The sequence below is a fragment of the Cetorhinus maximus genome, chromosome 8 (assembly GCF_964194155.1).
Source record: "Cetorhinus maximus chromosome 8, sCetMax3.hap1.1, whole genome shotgun sequence".
Taxonomy (NCBI): Eukaryota; Metazoa; Chordata; class Chondrichthyes; order Lamniformes; family Cetorhinidae; genus Cetorhinus; species Cetorhinus maximus.
This window is the reverse complement of record NC_135886.1, coordinates 4,553,540-4,575,943: the sequence shown is the minus strand read 5'-3', so window position 1 is coordinate 4,575,943 and position 22,404 is coordinate 4,553,540. Positions and strand designations below refer to the sequence as shown.

The following is a 22,404-nucleotide window of genomic DNA, read 5'->3' as shown; positions in this document are numbered from 1 at the left end:
AGGAAGCCCACTTGGTTCAAGGGGCAGGAAGGAAGGCTAAGAGGTACACATGGAACTGTGGATGTGCAAGCATTAGCATTATCCAGGGGAGGGAGGAAGTGAAAAAAGGTCAGAAATAAAAGAAATCTTATAAAACACAGCTGCACAAGGAGCGTGCATGGTGCAATTGTACTTACCCAAAACCATAGTCATATATTTCTCCTGCACCCCAGCTTCCAACAGCAGTGGGGGAACAAAGGTAATTCCAGCTGCCACACAGATTTCCAGGCCACATGTCAGTGAGTTCAGCAGCAACAACTGGGACCTTCGTTTGTGGAAAAACATGTTGGATTGGGGTTTCTCCATCGTGACACTACGTCCTCTAATTCCGCACTCCGTCTCTGACGAGATCTAGAATTCCTTCACTCCACTTGACAAATGTGCTGCAGTTTTCGCAGTTTCTAACACCACAAATGTGGAGAGTTCTTCTCAACATTGCTCTTATGTGAAACTGTTCCATGTTCAAGCACCGAGAATCCAGGATTGGTCATTGCCAAGTTGCCGACATAAGCCGACCATGTTTCTAGCGAAATGAAGACGTTTATTTTCCCCCCAAGCTCAAGGTAGAGAAAGCATCAATGGTGGCAACTCTGGAAAAAAGTGAAGAGAAAGACATTTTCACTTAAAAGGTTTCATCAGTTATCTTTCCTCAGTTAATCATCATATCTCCCTGCAGTAGGTCATGGAGATTGCAGGTCAATGAGAAACACAAGTTTAACATGCTTAATCTATATTTATTTGTAAGTGCTGAGGCAAATTGCAAACTGCAGCTGAGAATGTAAATCAACCTTATGGGAACAAATGAAATTTAGACGCTGGTGATCTTAAACAGAAGCTGGAGACGCTGAGCAGGCCAGTTAGCCTCCTGGAGGCCACAGGAATCAGAATGGGGATGTGGGCCCCGATAAGGATCCACACCAGAAATGTCAAGCCACCCGCTCTCTCCACAGACGCGGCCTGACCAGCTGAGACTGGCCACATCATTTTCAGCTTTTGTTTCATTCAGAATATTTGGCAATTAACATTGCCAAAACCATCTTTCATGTCTTTGTAACCTCTAGACTTGACTAGACCAATGCCCACCTGACCAGCCTCCCATCTTCCAACCTCCACAGATGTGAACTCATCTAAATCTCCGCTGCCTGTATTCACAACTTGCACCAAGTCCCATTCACCCATCACTCTGGTGCTCGCTGACATACATTGGCCCTTGTCTAGCAATGCCTCAAGTTTCAAGTTTTCATCCTGGTTTTAAAATTTCTCCATGGCCTTGGCCACCTCTACCTCTGTAACCATCCCCAGCCCTTCAAGGTCTCTGTGCTCTTCCAATTCTTGCCTCTTGCACATCCCGATTTCAAACCTTCCACTTTTGGCAAATCTGCCTTCAGCTTCCTAGCCCCTAAGCTTTGAAATTCCTGCCCCATCCATGACAGAACCGCCTGCTTGATTGGCACCCCATCCACATAATTCACTCCCTCCACCCCCAACGCACAGTAGCAGCAGTGTGTACCATCTACAAGATGCACTGCAGCAACTCACCAAGGCTCCTTCGACAGCACCTCCCAAGCCCACGACCACTGCCATCTAGAAGGCCAAGGGCAGCAGAGACACAGGAACACCACTGCCTGGAAGTTCCCCTCCAAGCCACGCACCATCCAGACTTGGAAATATGTCGCTGTTCCTTCACTGTCGCTGGGTCAAAATCCTGGAGTTCCCTTCCTAACAGCACTGTAGGTGCACCTACACCACATGGACTGCAGCGGTTCAAGAAGGCAGCTCACCACCACCTTCTCAAGGGCAGTTAGGGATGGGCAATAAATGTCAGCCTAGCCAGCGACGTCCACATACCGTAAACGAATTTTAAAAATCTCTACATCCTCCTTTAAGAGGCTCCTAAACCTCTGACCAGGTTTTTGGTTTCTTGTCCTATTATGTCTCCATGCAGCTCAGTGTCAACTTTAGCTTGATAATCTCTAAAGTGCCTTGGGACGTTTTACAATGTTGAGGTACTATATAATTGCAGGTTGTTGTATAGAAGAAGCATTTCACAGAATATTATTAAATTTCCCTGATTTGAAAATTCATCAATCCCACGAGTCCTGCAGAGATCAACACGCAAAGGGAGAGGCCAAAGACTGAGCTATATTACTGTAGCGCCAATTCTCCCACGCACACTTGCTTCCATTTCAAACTCTCCCTGCGAGTGCTGCATTGGTGAATTTACCATCAGTGCACTGATATGTAGACTGAAAAATACTCTGACCAACACTGTCCCCTTAACGCCTGGTCCTGCCAATTTAACCCACATTGTGTCTTACTTGGAACGAAAAGAGCAAAATACTAATTTTAACTTTGATTTCAGAGGAATTTCCAACAGGTTTTAATCCACACAACTAAATGAGCAAGCAAGAAACTTTTATATATTTTTTAAACTTTCCCAGAATATTAATGTTTCCATCTTGTCTGATGCAGAAGCTCCTCACCACCTTCAGCTCTATTTTATAACATATAAGTTTTTAAAACTCAAGGTCCTAACCACTACTTGCTGATTTCATTTTGCCGTCTTAGAAGATCATAAGAATTGGGAGGAGTGGGCCATTCGGCCCCTTGAGCCTGTTCTGCCATTCGATAAGGTCACGGCTGATCCGATTACGGCCTCAACTCCACTTTCCTGTCGTCACCGCAACCCCCACCCCACCACCCACCGCCCCCCCAACAACCCTTGACTCCCTTGTTGATCAAAAATCTATCTCAGCCTTGAATATATTTAATGACCCAGCCTTCACTGGTCTCTGGGGAAGAGAATTCCACAGATTAATAATGCTCCAAGAGAAAAAAAAATCTCCACATCTTCATCTTACATGGGGGGGGTGGGGCCTCTAGTTTTTAAATTGTGCCCCCCTAGTTCTAGGCTCCCCCACACTCTTGTCTCAGGCTCCAACTGTTGGTCCCGCATTTGGACATTGAATAACCTAGGTGAAGAGCCAATTTAAAGAAAACAAATACTTATCATTTCACAAAAGGAAAATTCAGCTGCTATTGGCAGGCTGCATTCTTGCTGCTGCAGACCCTCACATGAGCAACGGAGGACCTGTTGTGTTGGAGCACGCTAGTTATTCACACATCACTGCAAAGGCCCGAGTTCTTGGTCGAACATGTGCTAACTAAAAATATTTTATAGCGTCTTTTACAATGTAACATAGTCTCTTGGAATAGGTTTCAAGTAAACCACCCTCAGGGACCCAACCATCCCCAATAAACCATGCATGAATTACTGTTCACACATCAGATACGCCACATAAAACACCCGCTCAATGCATCAAAAGCCTACTGTACATAACTGTATGGCTTTGAACATGTAACATGAGGAAGGCTGAGTCAATCTCAGAATAGATGGCACTAGCATATTGTGCTGCGGTTAGGAGTTATCAATGCAAGCAGTAAAATACCAATACTGCGGCTTGGCTCTCTAGCTTATTCTCTGCCTTTCACCCTTGCATTTTGCATCCCTTGCATCTTCTGTTGTGGCATATTGTGCACAGAACTGTAAAGTGCAACTAGGCTCAACTTCACTCAGTCAGTGCCAATGACCAATTTCTCACGTAAGGTTTGGAAACCATACTTCAGAGTATAGAGAGACTATTGACATGACAAGGGGGCCCATTCTGGTAAACTGGAACTGTGGTACTCTTATTAGTCACAGGTCTTTCAGTTTGATCGTTGTATATTTTCACCAGCTCTAAGCTTTTCAGAGGAGGAGGATTACACATGATAAAGAGCAGATAAGGGTTAAAATCCTGGAACTCCCTAACAGCACTGTGGATGTGTCGACACCACGTGGACTGCAGTGGTTCAAGAAGGCAGCTCACCGCCACCTTCTCAAGGGACATTTAGAAATGAGCAATAGGGGCCGGTCTAGTCAGCAACACTCACATCCGCTGGATAAATAAAAGGGACTGTGGGAGCAGGGAAAGAAAGAAATTGGGAGTTGGAAAAAGGGAGGAAAGGCAGGAAAAAAAACACTATGATCACAGTTTTTATATAAAATAAGCATGTCATGAACTGGTAACACTATAATCTTGAAACTCTCATTTTAGACTCTTACAGCCTATCATTTTGAAATGTGGAGAAGCAGGTTTTTTTTTATACTCAAAATGGGATCATGAGCGCTTGGGATGAATTTCACTGGACTGGGTTCTCAGGCTGGGTACATCTGTTAATATTATCATCAGCAACTTCTACAATCTGTCAGGATTGTGAAAAGGGCATCTAAAGCAAATATACGAAGTTTTCTACTGATTAGGCAGTCCTGTTTTTCAAGGATGAAAACCTTGGCTCACTGTGGACTAATATTCTTTCCAGCTTAATAAAGCAGGAGGCTGATGTCTCCAAAAAATGTTCAGGCACGTACAAGGTCTGCAAAAATCACACAATGTTATTGTCTGTACAGTGCAAAATGAGAGGGGGGGGGGAAGAGGGGGAATGAAGCAGTTGCATCTCCAAATCACGTGAATGTATATTTGAAGACCTATATGCCTCTTTTCTTGTGATGGTGCATTGGGATGGCACTGCCAAGTTCAATGTGTTGTTTTGCTTTCAAACCATTTACAAAGAATTTACAGCACAGAAAGAGGCCATTCGGCCCATATGGCATTTGCCAGCGTTTGTGCTGAACACAAGCCTTTTACCACCTACTTCATCTCACGTTGTCAGCACATCCTTCTCTTCCCTTCTCCCTCGTTCAGCCACCTCTTTAAATACACCTGAACTGTTTGCCATGTTGGAGCAAGTTTCACATTCGAACTGCTCTCTGGGTAAAGAAGATACCTCCTGAAATCATTCCATGTTTTCTCTTTTTGGATGGCATCCTTAAATCCCACGCCGCACCATCGCGCTGGAACAGGTAACGCGAGCGAGATGCACGGTCCTGCTATCCTTTAGCAAAACACATAATCAACTCCGAATTAAAGCAAACAACCCCCACCCCAGCCCACCCCCCCCAACCCATTTTGGTCTGGGTCGGGGGGGGTCATGGTCGGGGACTTGGGTTGAGGGTCCGAATTGGAGGTTGGGTGTTGAGGACTGGCCCAGGGTCGGCAGGGGGCGGTGGGGGGGGGAAGCCCGTTTTACTTTGTAGGGCCAAATTTTGTGGGTGAGCCATTGTGATTTGTGGTTGGGGTGGGGGCTCCTGTCTGGCCATGTTGCTGGCAGCTGGGATGAGAATGCACAGTTCTCTCAGCTCGAAGGTTCAACATTATCCTGGAGTGGATACAGCAAGGCATCAATGTAATGCTCCAAACACAGTCTGCAAAACTATAAATTCTACAGGCACATGTTCTGACAGGGCAACAGCTGGAGTATTTTTTTGTTAAAATATGGAGCCATTCAATAAGAAGGATCTTGTGATAGATCATATCAATGGTATTTTTCCACAGCAACTTTTATTTATTACCATCAGTGTTATTCAGAGGTCAGATCTGAAGTATTACAGAATTCCAAGGGCCTCATGCACAGTGCACAACTTGAAGCCAATCCCCAGGAAACTGCCGAGGAATGTGGGAGCTTTCCAAGACTGAGAGTCATTTTTGTTAAGGAACTTGCAAGGAGGGGGATACTGTAAAGATAAAAGCTAGAAAGATAAAAAAAAAGGTAAAACTGGAGGTGATAACAGAACTGGATCAAGAACTCTTCGGGCCTCAGGCAAAAAACATACTGCCAAATCACAAGCAAAGCCCCCAGATCCTTCACGCTAGGGTAGTACTGGTTTTATGAATCTGTGTTGCATCCTAATGTGCACTTGTCACTCGGATCATGGTTTCATAAAGTCAGGGCTCCTGAGCATGAAGGATCTGAACTGATATCACTCATTAACTCTCAAAACCAATCCGATGTCTAGCCTGAGGGCCGCCCGCAGCTAGGTTTCTAACAGCAGGGATGGGTTGGCTGGGTTAAAGACCAAGGTCGCTGGTGTCAGCCGTGGCTCAGTTGGTAACACTCTTACCTCTGAGCCAGGAGGTTGTGGGTTCAAGTCCCACTCCAAGGCTTGCGCATGAAAGTGTAGGCTGATACTCCGGTGTAGTACTGAGGGATGTTGCACTGTTGGAGGTGCTGTCTTTCAGATGAGACATTAAACCCAGGCTTCATTCACCCCTCCAAATAACACTGATGGTAATAAATAAAAATTGCTGTGGAAAAATGCCATTGATATGATCTATCACAAGATCCTTCTTATTGAATGGTTCCATATTTTTAAAAAATACTCCAGCTGTTGCCCTGTCAGAACACGTGCCTGTAGAATTTATAGAGTTGCAGACTGTTTGGAGCATTACATTGATGCCTTGCTGTATCCAGTCCAGGATAATGTCGAACCTTCGAGCTGAGAGAACTCTTGGTTGCAAAATATCCCATGGCACTATTTTGTAGAGCAAGGAAGCTACCCTGTGTGCCCTGGCCAATATTTATCCCTCAATGAACATCACAAGAAACAGATTATCTGGTCACTATCACTGTACACAAATTGGCTGCGCATTTCTTACAACATTTTACGGCTAAACTTTAAAAGTCCATCGTTGACTGTAAAGTGCTTTGAGATGTCCTGTGGTCATGAAATGTGCCATATAAATGCAAGTCTTTTTTCTTTTATTGGAATCATATCCCCGCAAATGTTACAATACACTTACCGGGGTGGGGGGGGTTTGGCGCGGGAGAGGAAAAATAAACAATGGCCAGGTAATATATTGAATTTTATAGCTAATAATATTAGATCCAGGATGGTGTTATGAGCACAGCCGGTGCTAATTGCTGCCCAGATCAAATCCCAGAGAGAAACTTGGCTTACAGGACACACCTTTATTTTTGTATTCTGAAAACAAGAAGATGATATGCCGATGTCAGCAGTCACACTTTTGGGATTTTAAAAATGAAGTAAAAGTTCTATTAACAAAAATAAAAGAAAACTTAAGCGCACACGGTTACAGTTGCATAATTAAGGTTAGTCTTGCAGGCAGTTCCTCCAAAAAGACTCTTCACTTGGTCAGACTCACAAATAAATAACTTCCAGGCAACACTCTCTTATACATGTTTAACAATAAGAAATCTAGTATATCACCCAAGGTAAACTGCTGGAGATTCAATAAAGGCATTCCTGTAACTTGCTTCCACTCTGCTGTGGAAACCAAACTTCAGAATAAAACTGTTTGTTGCAGCCAAGACTTTTCTGGTTTGAGTGGAGGGCTGGTTCAAACGGCATCTTCTCCCAGCCCAGAGCTAACATCTCCCAATTCAACAGCTCAAACAGCTCCAGCTGCTCATCTCACAGCTCAAAGTGCAGCTCCAGCTAAAGCTATCCCCCAGCTATCCTAAGCTCCCCACAATAACTCTAAAAAGACTACTTACTTCCTCCTTTCATCTCTGGTTCCGTTGTTCTCACACCTCTTTGAAACCCAAGCCCTTCCAAATATAAGATATTTCATGTTTCCATCTTGTTTTTGCTTTTGGGCCAATAAAATATATCCCCACTTCTTGCTTACCTGTGGAACTCCTGCAAGATGCAAAGATGTTTCTTGACACCTCTTGACTCCCCTTTGGTAACCAAACAAACTCTCAACTTATCTAAAAATGCAAATGTTAGATCTAACTTATTGACTTGTACCTCAAACTAACACATCCATCCTTTTCATGTTTTGGAGCTCCCCAGGAAACCTGGCTCCTATTAATCTCTGCCCAGTTTAATTAAATCAGACACACACAAACACACCCTTTTTCCACAGAATAACACAATATTCCCAAAAATATAAAAAAAAATGTTTCTCACAATGATAAAGCAAAGATTAGGATAATTTTGAAAAAGTACGGTGTTAATGCTTTAAAGAATGGTGGAAAATTTGTGCTGCTTTAGAGAGAAAGGATGGTCACCACAGTGAAAGAGCAGCAGAAAGATGACGCCCAGCTAAGGAGGGATAACAGCTGAAACCCAAACTTCCACTGACATTGGAGACTATCTTGGGGTCGGATTCTCAAAATGGGGTTAGGAATCTTGACACCTGGATGAACTCCGGGTCCCCACCCCATGTCACCTCTGCGCCTTTCACGCAATGCTATTTTGAAATGTAAATGCTCCAGTTGGACAGGAGGCTAGCTCAGCACCCAATGAGAGGCACCAAGTGCCCTCTGGAGGCGAAAGCTGCCTACAGAGTACCAGGGACGAAGGCAGATGGCAGCAATGATAGGGCCTGCCCTTACCATTGCCAAATAGAGCACGCAGCTCCCTAGAGGGCCAGTCTTAAGGCAAAGGAAAATGGTCATTCAGGTAAAATAAAGGTAACGTGCTCAGCTCGGCGTAAGGTGCTTCACGAACTGACATTTCATTATCTATTAAAAACAAACACCCCACAATGACAGTTGGGCATGAGCATGCACCAACCAGACAGAGTGTTTGCCAAAATCACCATTGAAAATCCTGCCCTCTTTCTCCCCAGCTAGTTAACAAACTCCTCGTAGCGCTTAATGGGACATTAATTAGAGGTGAGCAGGTTCCCCGCTTCCCCCCCCACCCCCCCCACCCCCCACCGCATCATAGCCCTTCATTTCAAAATCACAACCTTCACCCCTCCGGGGTGTGCCCAGAGACAACCTCCGGGAAGGTGATTTTCCAACTGAGCGCCCGATCCCGATCCCGACCCCGCTGACTACTGAAAATCCAGCCCTTGCTCTCATTGGATGAGCGACTGCCAAATCCTCAGCTGAACCACTAGATGGGGCACTCTGCCCCCGGCAACATGACTGTCCAGCTCAGAAGCTTCAAGTCACCATAAAGGATTCAACCCTTAATTCAACCCAGGTTCAAGGTTGCCCACTTAACTGAGAGAAGAAATGCAGTGGCCAGAGGCAGCGGCAAGACTAAACAAGGGTTTAGAATTCAACTCCGTCAGTAGCTCTACAAATGACAAAATAATAAAAGCAAGGTAAAACTCTTAAAGAGATAAAACATTCCAATGATGTCCTTCTCCCCACACAGATTATTCATTTGTGTATATGCTGCAAATCTGTGCATCTCTGATGACCCAAATGTCTCCCCTTAGACATTTTCTTTGCAATCACTTAACAACCAGCCTCCAATCCTTTGAAAATGTTACCCCAAAACATCTCCAACCTTCGGGCGAACCTGACTCCCATTTGGAATCATAAGCACAGCACCAATACAGGCCATTTCAGCTGGTCAGATCTGCCTGTGTTTATCTCCTTGTGAACCATCTACTCTAATGTTGCGCTTCTGCTCACTCCCCATGCCCTTTAACATTCCTCTTTTCCAAGCAATGATTTAATTTCCATTTGAATTAATTCAGGAACACTACTTCAGCAGTGGTATTTGAAGTGGAGAATTCCACATTCCCAAAACCAACCTTTTGAGTCAAGTATTTTCTTTGCTAATTAACTTCCTCTTTAACCTTTTCCCATCCAGCAAGCATTGCGTAACCTGCTCTTATTAAAGCTTTTAATGATTTCTGGTTTAGTCAACCGCTGTCCGTGATGAATCACTTTCTTCGAAAATGGACTGAACGGGTCTGTGTCTCACTCCCAAACAGTGCAGCAGGTGTGGGAATGTGCCACTGAATGGAACAATCAAACCTGGGGAAGTTTGCAGTATGGGAAATTATTAACCAGCCTTTTAACATTCCCTTTTTGTAAACATATGTTTTAAAAAGTTGCAAAGTGCAAAACATACTCACTGGTATAGATAACGCACAAACAAATATTATATACACTATAACCTGTTTCCACCACTCCCCGCCCCCTTATTTTTAATAGCCTCTGGTTGCTGGGTCCAGATCCTGGAACTCCCTCCCTAACAGCACTGTGGGTGTACCTACACCACATGGACTGCAGCGGCTCAAGAAGGCAGCTCACCACCACCTTCTCAAGGGGCAATTAGGGATGGGCAATACATGCTGGCCCAGCCAGCGAAGCTCACATCCCCTGAATGAACTTTTAAAAATAGGTTCAGTTTAATTTTAAATGAGACACAACAGCTCCTCATTTTATTACTGACTCAGTTAACGAGGTACAGGGGGTCTGTGAGGAAAGAACGTTGTTTTTTTTAAACGCAGCGAGTGCTAATGGCCTGGAACTCGCTGCCTATGGAAGAGCAGAGGATCAACGGTTTCAAAGGGAAATCGGATGGGCACTTGAGAAAAACAAAGCTGCCGGGCTGTAGGGACAGAGCAGGGGAATGGGGCCAGCTGGATTGCTCTATAGGAAGCTGGCATGGACTCGATGGGGTGAAAGGCCTCCCTCTGTGCCGTAATGACTTGATGACTATATTCCTATCGGAACTTTTTATTCAAATGCCACCTGGCAATTGTCCCCTTCAACCATTGAGAGCCAATGCTGGGTTGGGTCGTGTGATTCTGTGGTCACCGACAGCTTACATGTATTTCATGCAAGTGAATATTCATCATGTGTGAACCTAGGACAATGGGCAGGCTATTTGACTGTGGAAGGCACTGCAGATGTTTCCTTCCAGAACAGAACCACATGCACTTGGACTGATGTCTTCCCTTTCCCCCCTACATCAAGCCCAGGCGGGGGTGTGATGTTTATTGTAAAGTTCGACCCAGTAATCCATTCTTACACCTGTCCTACTGCTAGTGAGTGATATACATACATTCTAAAACAGGGGCCATTAATATTCCAATACAGAGAGAACGAATGCCAGACAAATGCCAAAAACAAGTTCCTATATTCGCACCCTGAATTTCACATGAATTCCCAATCCTGGCCATCTCAACTTGTTGGAAATTAGAAGGTGAATGTCAGATTCTGTTTTTTAAACTTCCTTTTAAAATCCCCCTTCACTACTCCTCTCCTGAGGGTTTTGAAAGTTTGTTTCAGTAAAATCCATATGGCTCTGGTCTCCCTCTGTGGTCAGTATTCATTTGTGTGATTAGGTGCTGAGTAGTGAAGTGAGCTCTTGTCCCCAGACATGCCTTTGACTTTTTAAAAAATTCATTCATGGGATGCGAGCGTCGCTGGCAAGGCCAGCGATTGTTGCCCATCCCTAATTGCCCTTGAGCTATGTGGCTTGTGAGGGCAAGTTAAGAGTCAACCATAGCGCTGTGGGTCTGGAGTCACATGTAGGCCATTCCGGGTAAGCATGGCAGATTTCCCTAAAAGACATTAGAGAACTGAGTACTGATATTGGACTCGAAACATTAACTCTATTTCTCTCCCCACACATGCTGCCAGACCTAGAGTTTTTCCAGCATTTTCTGTTTTTATTACATTAATGAACCAGATAGGCTTTTTACAACAATCACAGTTTACATAGTCACTATTACTGAGACTAGCTTTAAATTCCAGATTTATTAATTGAATTTAAATTCCTACTATGGCAGGATTCGAACCATATCCCCAGGGCATAAACCAAAGTCTCTGGATTACTAGTCCAGTGACATTACCACTGCACCATCATCTCTTCTTCCCAACAGCCACTGGTCTGTAGGCCAGGGTGCCCACTGGGTCACATTCCAGGTTTGGACTGCGATGAAGTATTGCTAGGTTATCCAACCACGAGGGAGTCACTGCTGCCCTCCTCCGTGTGCACTCCCAAGGAAGCGACATTGCTGTAATGGGGAACCGGAACCATATCTGCTCTCCTATCAGTTTTTCTAATCTTTGCACCAGGCATCATGTTCTGACAGTACAGCGGAGAGAGAAAGGGGTGAGCAATAGTCTGCAGTCAGCCAAGTTTCGTTGTACTCAGCCTTGGGCACATCCAGTTACAAGGAGCATGAGCTGGATTCCACTATTCTGCCAAGTTCATAGGATCATAATCGCACAGAAAGGAGCCATTTGGCCCACCATGTCTATGCTATCTTTGAAACAGCTATCCAATTAGTCCCACTCCCCTGCTCTTTCCCTATAGCTCTGCAATATTTGCTTTTTCAAATACTTATCCAATCCTTTTTGAAAGTTATTGTTGGATCTGCTTCCACCATCATTTCAGGCATTGCATTGGAGGTCATAGAGACTTGCTGCATTTGAAAATTCTCCTCAACCCACCTCCTTTTGGCAATTATCTTAAATCTGTGTCCTCTGGTTATTGACCCTCCCACCAGTAACAGTTTCTCTTTACTTATTCTTATCAAAACTCTTCATAACTTTGAACGTGTGTATTAAATCTCTCCTTAACCTTCTTGAATCTAAGGGGAACAACCTGAGTTGCTCTAGTCTCCCCAGAACTAGGTCTCTCACCACTGATATCATTTTACTACAACAGATGTCGGCGTATAAGTTGACCTTTGAAGTCTCGAAAAATCCCTCCAAAAAATGGGGATTGACTTATACGACGAGTATAAAAGTGAGTCACCGGCATAGGTGTGGGCGGCCATCGTTTCGAAATTCATGGGTGTCCGATGTAAAGAGTGGGCATGTCTTAAACTCCCGGGCATGTCTTAAACTCCCGGGCATGTCTTAAACTCCCGGGCATGTCTTAAACTCCCGGGCATGTCTTAAACTCCCGGGCATGTCTTAAACTCCCGGGCATGTCTTAAACTCCCGGGCATCTTTGCAACACAGCCTGTATTGCCTGCTTGATCTCTTGGGCCCAGTTATAAGCTACAGGTAAGTAACCATGCCTTTGTGCGGTTAAAAACTGAGGCTGACTACTCATGCAGGTATAGTATGTCATGGCTGAAGGTGGGGGCAACAACTTATATGCCAAATATCTGCAAAAACATGATTCTTTGGGCCAGGAAAACAGGGTCATCTTATATGCCAGTCGAACTATTCGCCACAAAGCCTTGACATCCTTACTTAAGATGTGGTGCCTAGAATTGCATTTGAGGCCTAACTAGAGCTTTTATAAAGCTTTAAAGAAACAATGTTGAAAGGAATTATAAACTACCAAATGCCCACGCACAAAAAAGGTATTCCTCTTACCCCCCTCTTGCAACACTAAGCCGCTCGTTATGAAGTTCAGTACTTACTGCTCTGGAAGACAAGGGGTTCCTTTCCTTTAGTCCTGCTGCCTGGAAGGTGCTGCACTCAGTACCCAGTACAGTCTGCACTCAAAGTGGTCATTGTTCACATGTCAAACCCAAGTGTTAATTCCCTTAAAAACAAGGCTGACACATTCACTTGCCAGCGACCACTGAGACTGTAAACCACAAACACGTGGTGAATGCTTTAGGGACGACATCACCCAGCTGCTGAGAGAGCCTCATCGTGATCATTATCAACAAGTTACTGCAGCGAAACAAAAGCATGAACCAGATGATGCAATTCTCCACCCTCACCCCACTCCCTCGTGGTGTATATTAGACGGTTCTTGTAATTTCATTGTAATCTTCAATCTGATTTAAACTCACTCCCCAATGTCCCAGTGAACAGGATACACAATGACTTTACAGATCACTGTCGCTCCCTGCAATTACTCCATCTCACACTCGGGACAATACAGAAATGTTCTCTCTTGGGGAGGAGATGGTGGGAGGAGGAGGAGGAGTTTGGGGAGGATGAGGAGAAGAAAGAACAACAAATTTGCATTAATATATAATGCCTTTCACAATATCAGGGCTTCCAAAAGCATTTTACAGCCAATTAAGTACTTTCTTGAATTGTAGTCATTGTTGTAAAGGTAGAAATGTGATAAGTAATTTTAACAAAGCTAGGTCCTACAAACAGCAATCGGATAAACGATCTGACTTTTGTAAAACTGAAGTTCATTAAAGGGTAAAAACATTGGGCAGGGCACTGGGAAGAATTCCCCTGATCTTCTTAAAAAAAAAGGCCGTGGGAGATGTTTAATGTCTCATCCAAAAGGTGCCACCTCCCACAGCACTGCGCTGACGTGGCTGTCCGAACTATGGCTTCAAGTCTCTTGTGTAGCACTTGAGCCCACAATTTCCTGACTACCATTGAGCCAAGGCGGTGATAAATCTAGGATGCGACACTGCATCTAAAAAAGGTGAGATTCTATTCTATATTCATCAGCAGATAACTTTTCCCAGGTGGTCCTGTGGTGCAGTCCCTGTCTCTGAGCCAGAAGCTGCAGGATCAAGTCCCACTCCAGGACTTGATGGCCAAGGAAGGTGCATTTATAACACAGCATAATAAATCCTTCCAACGTTCGCCAATGCCAAGTGGGAACAGTGGAAGAGATTCCTGGTCAGCCATATCGGAGCCTCCACCGTCACTATCCATAGCTCCGGGATAAAACATATGAACATACAAATTAGGAGCAGGAGTAGGCCACTTGGCCCCTCAAGCCTGTTCCGTCCCACTATTTCAACAAGGTCATGGGTGATCCTACTCCAACCTCAACTCCACATTCACACTTACCCCTGATAACCTTTCACCCCCTTGCTTATCAAGAATCCTATCTATCCCTGCCTTAAATTTATACAAAGAACTCTCTGCCTCAAAAGGTGGTGGAAGTCGAGTTCCAAAGGCTTGCTAACCCCTGAGAGAGAATTTCTCCCCATCTTGGTCTTAAATGGGCAACCCCTTATTTTTAAACAGTGACCCCCTAGTTCTAGATTCTCCCACAAGAGGAAATATCTTTTTCACATCCACCCTGTCAAGGCCCCTCAGGATCTTACATGTTTCATGCAAGTAAAAATATACGTCACTACAAACACTTGGGGGAGCGGGGCGGTCACTTGGCTGGACGGCTGGTGTAGATCAGATTGGTGCCAACAGCATGGGGTTCAATCCACGTTCTGGCTGGGTTGGTTTCAGGACCTGCCTCCTCGGCCTACCTATGACGGAGGTCACAGCGCTGTGGGTCGGCCTGCCTCTGGGCAGAGAACTGAAGAAGAATTTTTCCTAGTAATTAAAAGTCTTTTATGTACAATTGAAATAGAAACCTCGTGATGCCCCAAGCCAGGCAGGTACTGCACTCCATGCACAGATTTTCATCTGAAAACTTACTTGCATAACATTTTCTTTCCCCTCCAGGAGTCAAGTTTCAAGTCATTAGTTCCTTTATTTTACAAAATTACTCAATCAATCAAATCAGATTTGCTGCCATTCAAAACAACCCAAGTTTTGAGAGCTCAGCTTAATAGGAATGAACTCACAGTATAAAGGGAAGCCATTAAAAATGGAACTGAAACTTCAAAAGGAAGGGAGCGATTAAGAGTAAACCCACAACACCACTTAAAATGAAACTTTGGTAGTTGGGTAATAGCATGAGACACAACTTAGCGAATTGAAGACTCGTGAGAAAAAGTGCTAAAGAGTGGTCAATATGCAGAATGGAACTTGAGGCAAAAAAATCCAGATACTGGCCGGATGGCGTGGATGAGTGACACAGAGCTGGAGGCTCTTTCTAGCTGAGCTCAAATGGGTCAACTGACCTTCTTGGCCAACGTCCATTTTGTAAACGAAAGGGCCGCATGAATCAACAGCGCTCTGTTATCTTCCGATCGTAATACCCCTATCCTTTTTACATTGTTTCTCAAGCTCCCATTTACACTTCAAGAAACGCTCTTGGCAAGATAACATTCTTGAGATTGGTGCAAGTGGAGATAGAAATTATCGACTGAATTATGAAACCACAATGCATTCAGAATCAAAATACATCAGATTATGCAAGTCAGTCACACTCCATGAAATCCCTAGGATTAGAAAAGTTCTGCTGTTCTCATTATCCTGCCAGTTTTCCACCAGTCTGGAGCTCAAATTTCCAGTAATCTGATTTTACCAAGAAGATCCAGTTATTATTACCACTTTTATGAGTATTGGGGTCAGCAACAAATCCTGAAAGGTTGCTCATATATGTACAAAAATTTAGAAGAAAGGTTGAAGGGAAGAAAGGAAATTTGGATGGAAGGACTTACATTGATTTAACACCTTTCACAACATCAGGACATCGCAAAGCAATTCACAGGTAATGAAGAACTTTTTGAAACGTTATTACTGTCGTGATATAGGAAAGTGTAGTAGCCAAATTGAACATTGCAAGGTCCCACAAATAGCAGTTAATTAAATGGCCAGATACGCTATGTTAGTGACGCTGGCCAGGACACCAGGGAGAACTCCCCTGCCTTTATTCAAAAAGTGCCAGAGAATCTAGCACATCCACCCAGAAGGCAGTCAGGGCTTTGGTTCAAAGTCTCATCTGAAAGTCACCACCTCCAACAGTGTGGCACTCCCTTGGTACTGCGTGTTAATAGTTAACAGGCTCAAGTTTCTAGAGTGCGGCTCAAATTTAAGGCCTTCTGATGCTGAGGCAAGCGTGCTACTAAATCCACTAAATCCACCTTAATAACCTGGAGCAAGGCATAAACGTATTTTTCCTGTGCTTCCTTAGAATTGAAAGGGCAAATGGACAGCTTGTTATTAAATGCCACATATATTACTTCCGTCAACTTTAACAACCACTTGTTATTCTTGTGCTGCTCAGATACTGGACAGCATCTTTGAGCTTTGCATTCAGGAGAAAAACACCGACAGGAAGTTGAGCAAAGGGGGACTTGCGCAGAATAGAGAGGATCCAAGCAGAGAAAGCAAAAGACACCGGTCAAAATAAGGATTTTGAGGAGATTTTTGATGTCAGGGAGGGGGGCGGGGGGGGGCTAAGTAGAAAGCAAGGATGAAGTGGCTGAGCAAATGGTTATAAAACAGCGAAGTTGAGGGCAAAGAGGGTGATTATTAGAATAACATCACCTTATTGGGGCAGGATGGGCTACATATCGAGTTTCTCGTGGTGCATGCGTAGAGATTCAGGGGTATCAATAGGCATTCACTGTAGCTGGCACCAGGCAAGGTCACCAAGGTTGTCTTGCGTATATCCACTCAGACAAGTTTGGCAGCAAAGGTTTGAGAGAAATCAATTTCCATTCAGAGCTGTCTTGAATTAAATTCACAATTGATTCACTTCATATTAGAAGCAGGGTAAAAAGCCAGTTCTGTTTGGCCGATTTCTTTTTAAATAGAGCTCCTTTCTGCTCCTGTCCCAGGGGAGTCTCTGCTCCACAGCAGTCTCCCAGGTAGATCCCCGCCTAGCTCCACTCCTACTGACCTACAAAGGAGCCTCTAATAATAATAATAATAATAATAATAATGCTGCACCCACTATGACACTTCTCACAGTCCCCTCTTGCTATCTGCTCCATTCCCCTCTCAAAGAGTCTCTCAGCCTTCTGAATCCCTCCTAACCACTCGCAGCCACTATTCCTTCCAAATCCCCTCCAGCTCTCCCCAGTTCTATTCCCATCCTGAGGGGTCTCTCTGGCTACACTTTTCTCTTGAGCCCTGAGGAGACTCTCTTTTCTGTCCCTGCCCAAAGGAGTCTCGCTGGCCGACTCTATCCCTGGTCCAAATGCATCTCTCGAGCTGTCCCTCGACCATTGCAGAGATCTCGGAAGGCTGGAGGATTGGACGAGGTTATAGAGATAGGGAAGGACAAGGTCCCTGAAGCCTGTTAGCTTGCTTCCATTCCCCCCGACATTGGAGTAACTCCACAGCCAGATTGTAAAGTTGGCTTTGGGGAGGGAATTCCAAAGCCTGGGCCCCACGTGTCTGAAAGCGCAGCTGTCACAGTGAGCGTAAAAGGAGGGATAAACAACAGATGTGTTGCATTTATGTAGCACCTGCAGCATAGTAAAATGTCTCAAGGCGCTTCACAGGTGCATAAATGCTAAGGAGATAATGGGTCACTGCATATGGAAAAGCTCCCGGTAGAGAATTCATCCCTGGGGGCTTCAATGTGCAGTGAGAGATAACTGGAGCAGCTCAGACTCATTCTTGGCTCAGGGAAGACACCTAATTTTGCAACCCAGCTCCCTGGCTGATTGCAGTCAATGCCTCCTTATCTACGTTACAGTTCCCTCTTAACAACAATCCATGAAGGATTTAAAAACAAGGGAAAGAATGTTAAACTCGAGACGTTGCTCGACAAGGAGCCATGTAGGTCAACGAGCAGAGGGGTGATGGACATAAGCTTGTATCCCGTGTGAAGATAAACAGCACCTACGGCACTGAAAAAAAATAATCACTGAAAAGGACTCAGTAACATCAATGACATGTCAATTTAATTAAGTCATTTTATGTGCGTATTTTTAACTCGAAAAGACGAGCTCCGGGGTGTCGTAACTGGCGGGTACCCCAAAGATGCGCTGGAGAGTGCCAAGCCAGAAATCCCCAGCTAATGGTTGCTTGGCAATTGCCCGGCAAGTTCAAACTTACGTTGGCTATTACCCTGCAATCGGAACCATCCGAAAGTACAATTTAAATCGCAAAATTCAATGGTTCCGACTGACTTACAGTAATAGTTACCCAGAAGGATTAAAACCACCTCTAACTCCTGGGTAACTACAATACTGACCCACCCAGACCCCACCCCAACTCCCGCACCAACCCACCCCTCCCCAACCACCAGCCCCTCCCCGACCCCCCATGCGAGTTCTCCGCCCCCACCACCCGACCCCTCATGGGACTGCCCCCATCCCCACTGACTACCCGATCCCTGCTCCCCCACTGACCACTGCTCCCCCACTGACCACCCGGCCCCCAGCCCACTGACCACCCGGCCCCCAGCCCACTGACCAACCGACCACCATCGCAACCCCCACCCACCAATCCTACCACCTACCTTACAAACTTACTTTCTCTCTGGCTTCTCAAGTGGCTGGACCTTTAAGCCTACCCGCTTTATGGCAGCTAGTGCCGTAAAAAAGGGGGCGAGGCTTCCTTACCTCCAACTTTCCTGCCCTCAACACAAAGCCTCGGGTACCCGCTGAACGAGGCAATTCTTGCTCAGCCTGAGTTGGAAGGTCAGGCGAGAGAGGAGTGGCTGGATTTTAAGGTAAGAAACAAGGGGCAGAGTGGCTGTTTAAGCTTCAGAAGATCAGACAAGTTGTTTCCAGCTGTCTTTAAAATCCTAGGATCTAACGTCTGAAAATCCCAGTGAGAACCACTGGTCATCCTTCAAAATTCAGCTTCCAGTCTGGGTGAAGTGACAGGCACATTCAATCCCACACTGGAGCACAAAAATCACCACCGATAGTCAAGTGCAGAGGTGAAGGAGAGTGCTGCACTGTTGGAGGTGCTGTCTTTTGGATGAGATGTTAAACCGAGACCCTGTCTACCTCTCAGGTGGATTAAAAGATCCCATGGCACTATTTTAAAGAACAGGGGCGCTATCTCAGATATCCCGGCCAATATTTCTCTCTCAATCAACATCACAAAAAAACAGGTTATCTGCTCATTATCACATTGCTGTTGGCTGTGGGCAAATCGGCTGCTGTGTTTCTTACATTAAAATGGTGACTACACTTCAGAAGTACATTATTGGTTGCAAAGCACTTTTGAATGTCCTGAGGCTGTGAAAGGTGCTATATAAATGAAAGTTTTTCTTTTCTTTTTAAGGTCAGAGAGAGGGAGGATACGCAAACAGACACACACACACACGCACACACACACACACACAAGGACAAGACAGAGACACATGCACGCACAAGAGAAACACACATGCATATCGAGAGAGATGCGCACACACTAATCCCTATAGTTTCTCACTGAAAAACTGAGATAGCTCCCCTTCTTATAATGTTAAATGAATCCAAACTGCACCAATTCTCCATAAATTGTCTGTCGCCTGCAAAGCTTTTACCTTGGGAAAGCTACACCTGCACAAAAGATGAGGAGCCAATTTAAGAAAATTCATAATCCATCTCCTGTTGCACCAGCAAAATACATACCAAACGGCACCAGCTTTCCCCAGACCGGATCACCTTCACTTTCAGTAATCAGCACCATTAGGCAGCAGGTGCTTGAAGAGGTGTTTTTTCTCACCTCTGAAAGACAAGTCCTTATCTACCAAACACATCCACTTCAAACCTCTAATCCTGTTTTACAGTAACAAGGCCCACATTCCTCTCCTGCTGAAGCTCCTGTGTGAAACTGAGCCTGTCTGCCTACACGGCCGGCTTATTGTTGAAATGGGAGGCGGCTACGTACCTGAGAAATGCCTCCCGCCCACCTTCTCTCTTCCACCCCCTCCTCCTCCCCCTCCCCCAGAGAGAGGGGCAGGCTTCACAATAATGAACCTGTGGGGTGGTTACAGGGCAAACGAGTTACACCAATTCCAGCGTAGCAAGCCTGCCTTCAGGAGGAGGTCACTTCTTAAAGAACAACAAACAGGATTAGTGACATTCCACAATATAACGTGGAGGGGGCTGCACTGTGGCAACGTGCTGCAATCGAGACTGAGAGTAGGCACATGGAAGATTAACCTGCACCATTTTAATGCTTGTAAAGCCCACTAGAAGGTGGACGCTGATGTTCCAAGTACAGAACATGCCAGCAGTGTTTTGTAGACAAAAGGAGCTGCCAGATTAATGGATGGGACCCGACGGTCACCAGAAAAACATTTCACAAACTTCTTGTAAACCTCGTTTTGCTCGATGACATCATCAGGTGTGATGCACCCAACATTTAATCACATGGTTAATGTCAGAAGAGCAAATGTTAAGAGGGAAAGTTATTTTACAAGTACATTAAGAGTAAGAGGATAACTAGGGAAAGAGTAGGGCCCATTAAGGGTCATTTGTGTGTGGAGCCGGAAGACGTAGGCAGGGTTCTAAATGAATACTTTGTGTTAAAAGCAAAAAGCTAAAAGCCACTGCGGATGCTGGAAATCCAAAACAAAAACAGAATTACCTGGAAAAACTCAGCAGGTCTGGCAGCATCGGTGGAGAAGAAAACAGTTGACGTTTCGAGTCCTCATGACCCTTCGGCAGAACTGAAGTATAGTTAGGAGAGAGGTGAAATATAAGCTGGTCTAAGGTGGGGGGGCGGGGGGGAGAGGGAAGTTGAGGGTGGGTGGTTGTAGGGATAAGCAAGCAGTGATAGGAGCACTTTGTTGGTGTTCACAAGTGAGATGGATGACGTGGGTATGGAAATCAGGCAGAAGGACTGTGATATAATTAAAGAAATTAGTATAGGAAGGGAGGAGGTTCTAAGTGGTCTGGCAGGCTTAAAAATAGATAAATCTTCAGGCCCGGATGAAATGTATCCCAGGCTGTTGAGTAGGCAAGGGAGGAGATAGCAGGGGCGTTGGTAATAATTTTCAGTGCCTCTCTGGCCACAGGAGAGGTGCCAGGGGAATGGAGGACAGCCAATGTGGTACTGTTATTCAAGAAGGGAGGAAGGGATAAACCAGGGGACTACAAGGCAGTCAGTCTAGTCTCAGTGGTAGGGAAGCTATTGAAAGCAATTCTGAGGAACAGAATGAATCTACACTTGGAGAGGCAGGGATTAATCAAGGACAGTCAGCATGGTTTTGTTAAGGGGAGGTCATGTCTGACCAATTTGATTTAATTTTTTGAAGAGGTGACCAGGTGTGTAGATGAGGGCAATGCATTTGACATAGTCTACTTGAGCTTCAGCAAGGCTTTTGATAAGGTCCCGCATGAGAGTCTGATAATGAAGGTAAGAGCCCATGGGATCCAAGGCGATTTGGCAAATTGGATTCAGAATTGGCTGAGTGGCAGGAAGCAGAGGGTGATGGTCAAGGGGTGTTTTTGTGACTGGATGCCTGTGTCCAGTGGGGTTCCACAGGGATCGGTGTTGGGTCCCTTGCTGTTTGTGCTATACATAAACAATTTAGACTTGAATGTAGGAGGGTTGATCAGTAAGTTCACGGATGACATGAAAATTGGTGGGGTGGTAAATAGTGAGGAGGATAGCCTTAGATTACAGGAGGATATAGACAGGCTGGTCAGATGGGCTGATCAGTGGCAAATGGAATTTAATCTGAAGTAGTGTGAGGTGATGCACTTGGGCAGGACAAACAAGGCACGGGAATATATGATGAATGGTAGGACCCTGGGAAGTACCGAGGATTAGAGGGACCTTGGTGTGCATGTCCACCGGTCCCTTAAGGTAGCGGGACAGGTAGATTAAGGTGGTTAAGGCAGCATATGGGATACTTGCCTTTATTAGCTGAGGCATAGTTAAAAGCAGGGAGGTTATGCTGGAACTGTATAAAACGCTGGTTAGGTCACAGCTAAAGTATTGTGTGCAGTTCTGGAACCCACATTATAGGAAGGATGTGATTGCACTAGAGAGAGTGCAGAGGAGATTTACCAGAATGTTGCCTGGGCTGGAGAGTTTTAGTTATGAGGAGAGATTGGGTAGACTGGGGTTATTTTCCTTGGAGCAGAGGAGATTGAGGGGGAACATAATTGAGGTGTATAAAATTATGAGGGACATAGATAGGGTAGACAGGAAGGAATTTTCCCCTTGGTGGAGGATCAGTAACCAGGGGGCATAGATTTAAGGTAAGGGGCAGGAGGTTGAGGGGATGTGAGGAAGAACTTTTTCACCCAGAGGGTGGTGGGAATCTGGAACTCACTG

General features: G+C 45.1%; 1 protein-coding gene across 6 annotated transcripts in view; it reads right to left on the bottom strand.

The window, feature by feature from the left end:
- The window catches only part of LOC144683386 (solute carrier family 45 member 3), a 66,920-nt gene that overhangs the window by 23,271 nt on the left and 21,245 nt on the right, over positions 1–22,404 (bottom strand). For 2 of the 6 annotated variants that reach the window (XM_078546339.1, XM_078546345.1), the window contains exon 2: positions 177–629. In XM_078546339.1, the coding sequence (XP_078402465.1) occupies positions 177–345 (169 nt within the window). In that variant the 5' untranslated portion in view covers positions 346–629. Of the gene's footprint in view, positions 1–176; positions 630–9,173; positions 9,267–13,025; positions 13,046–16,710; positions 16,830–19,745; positions 19,956–22,404 lie in introns of those variants that run through there. The other 4 variants (XM_078546340.1, XM_078546342.1, XM_078546344.1 and 1 more) reach the window with 4 other exon arrangements.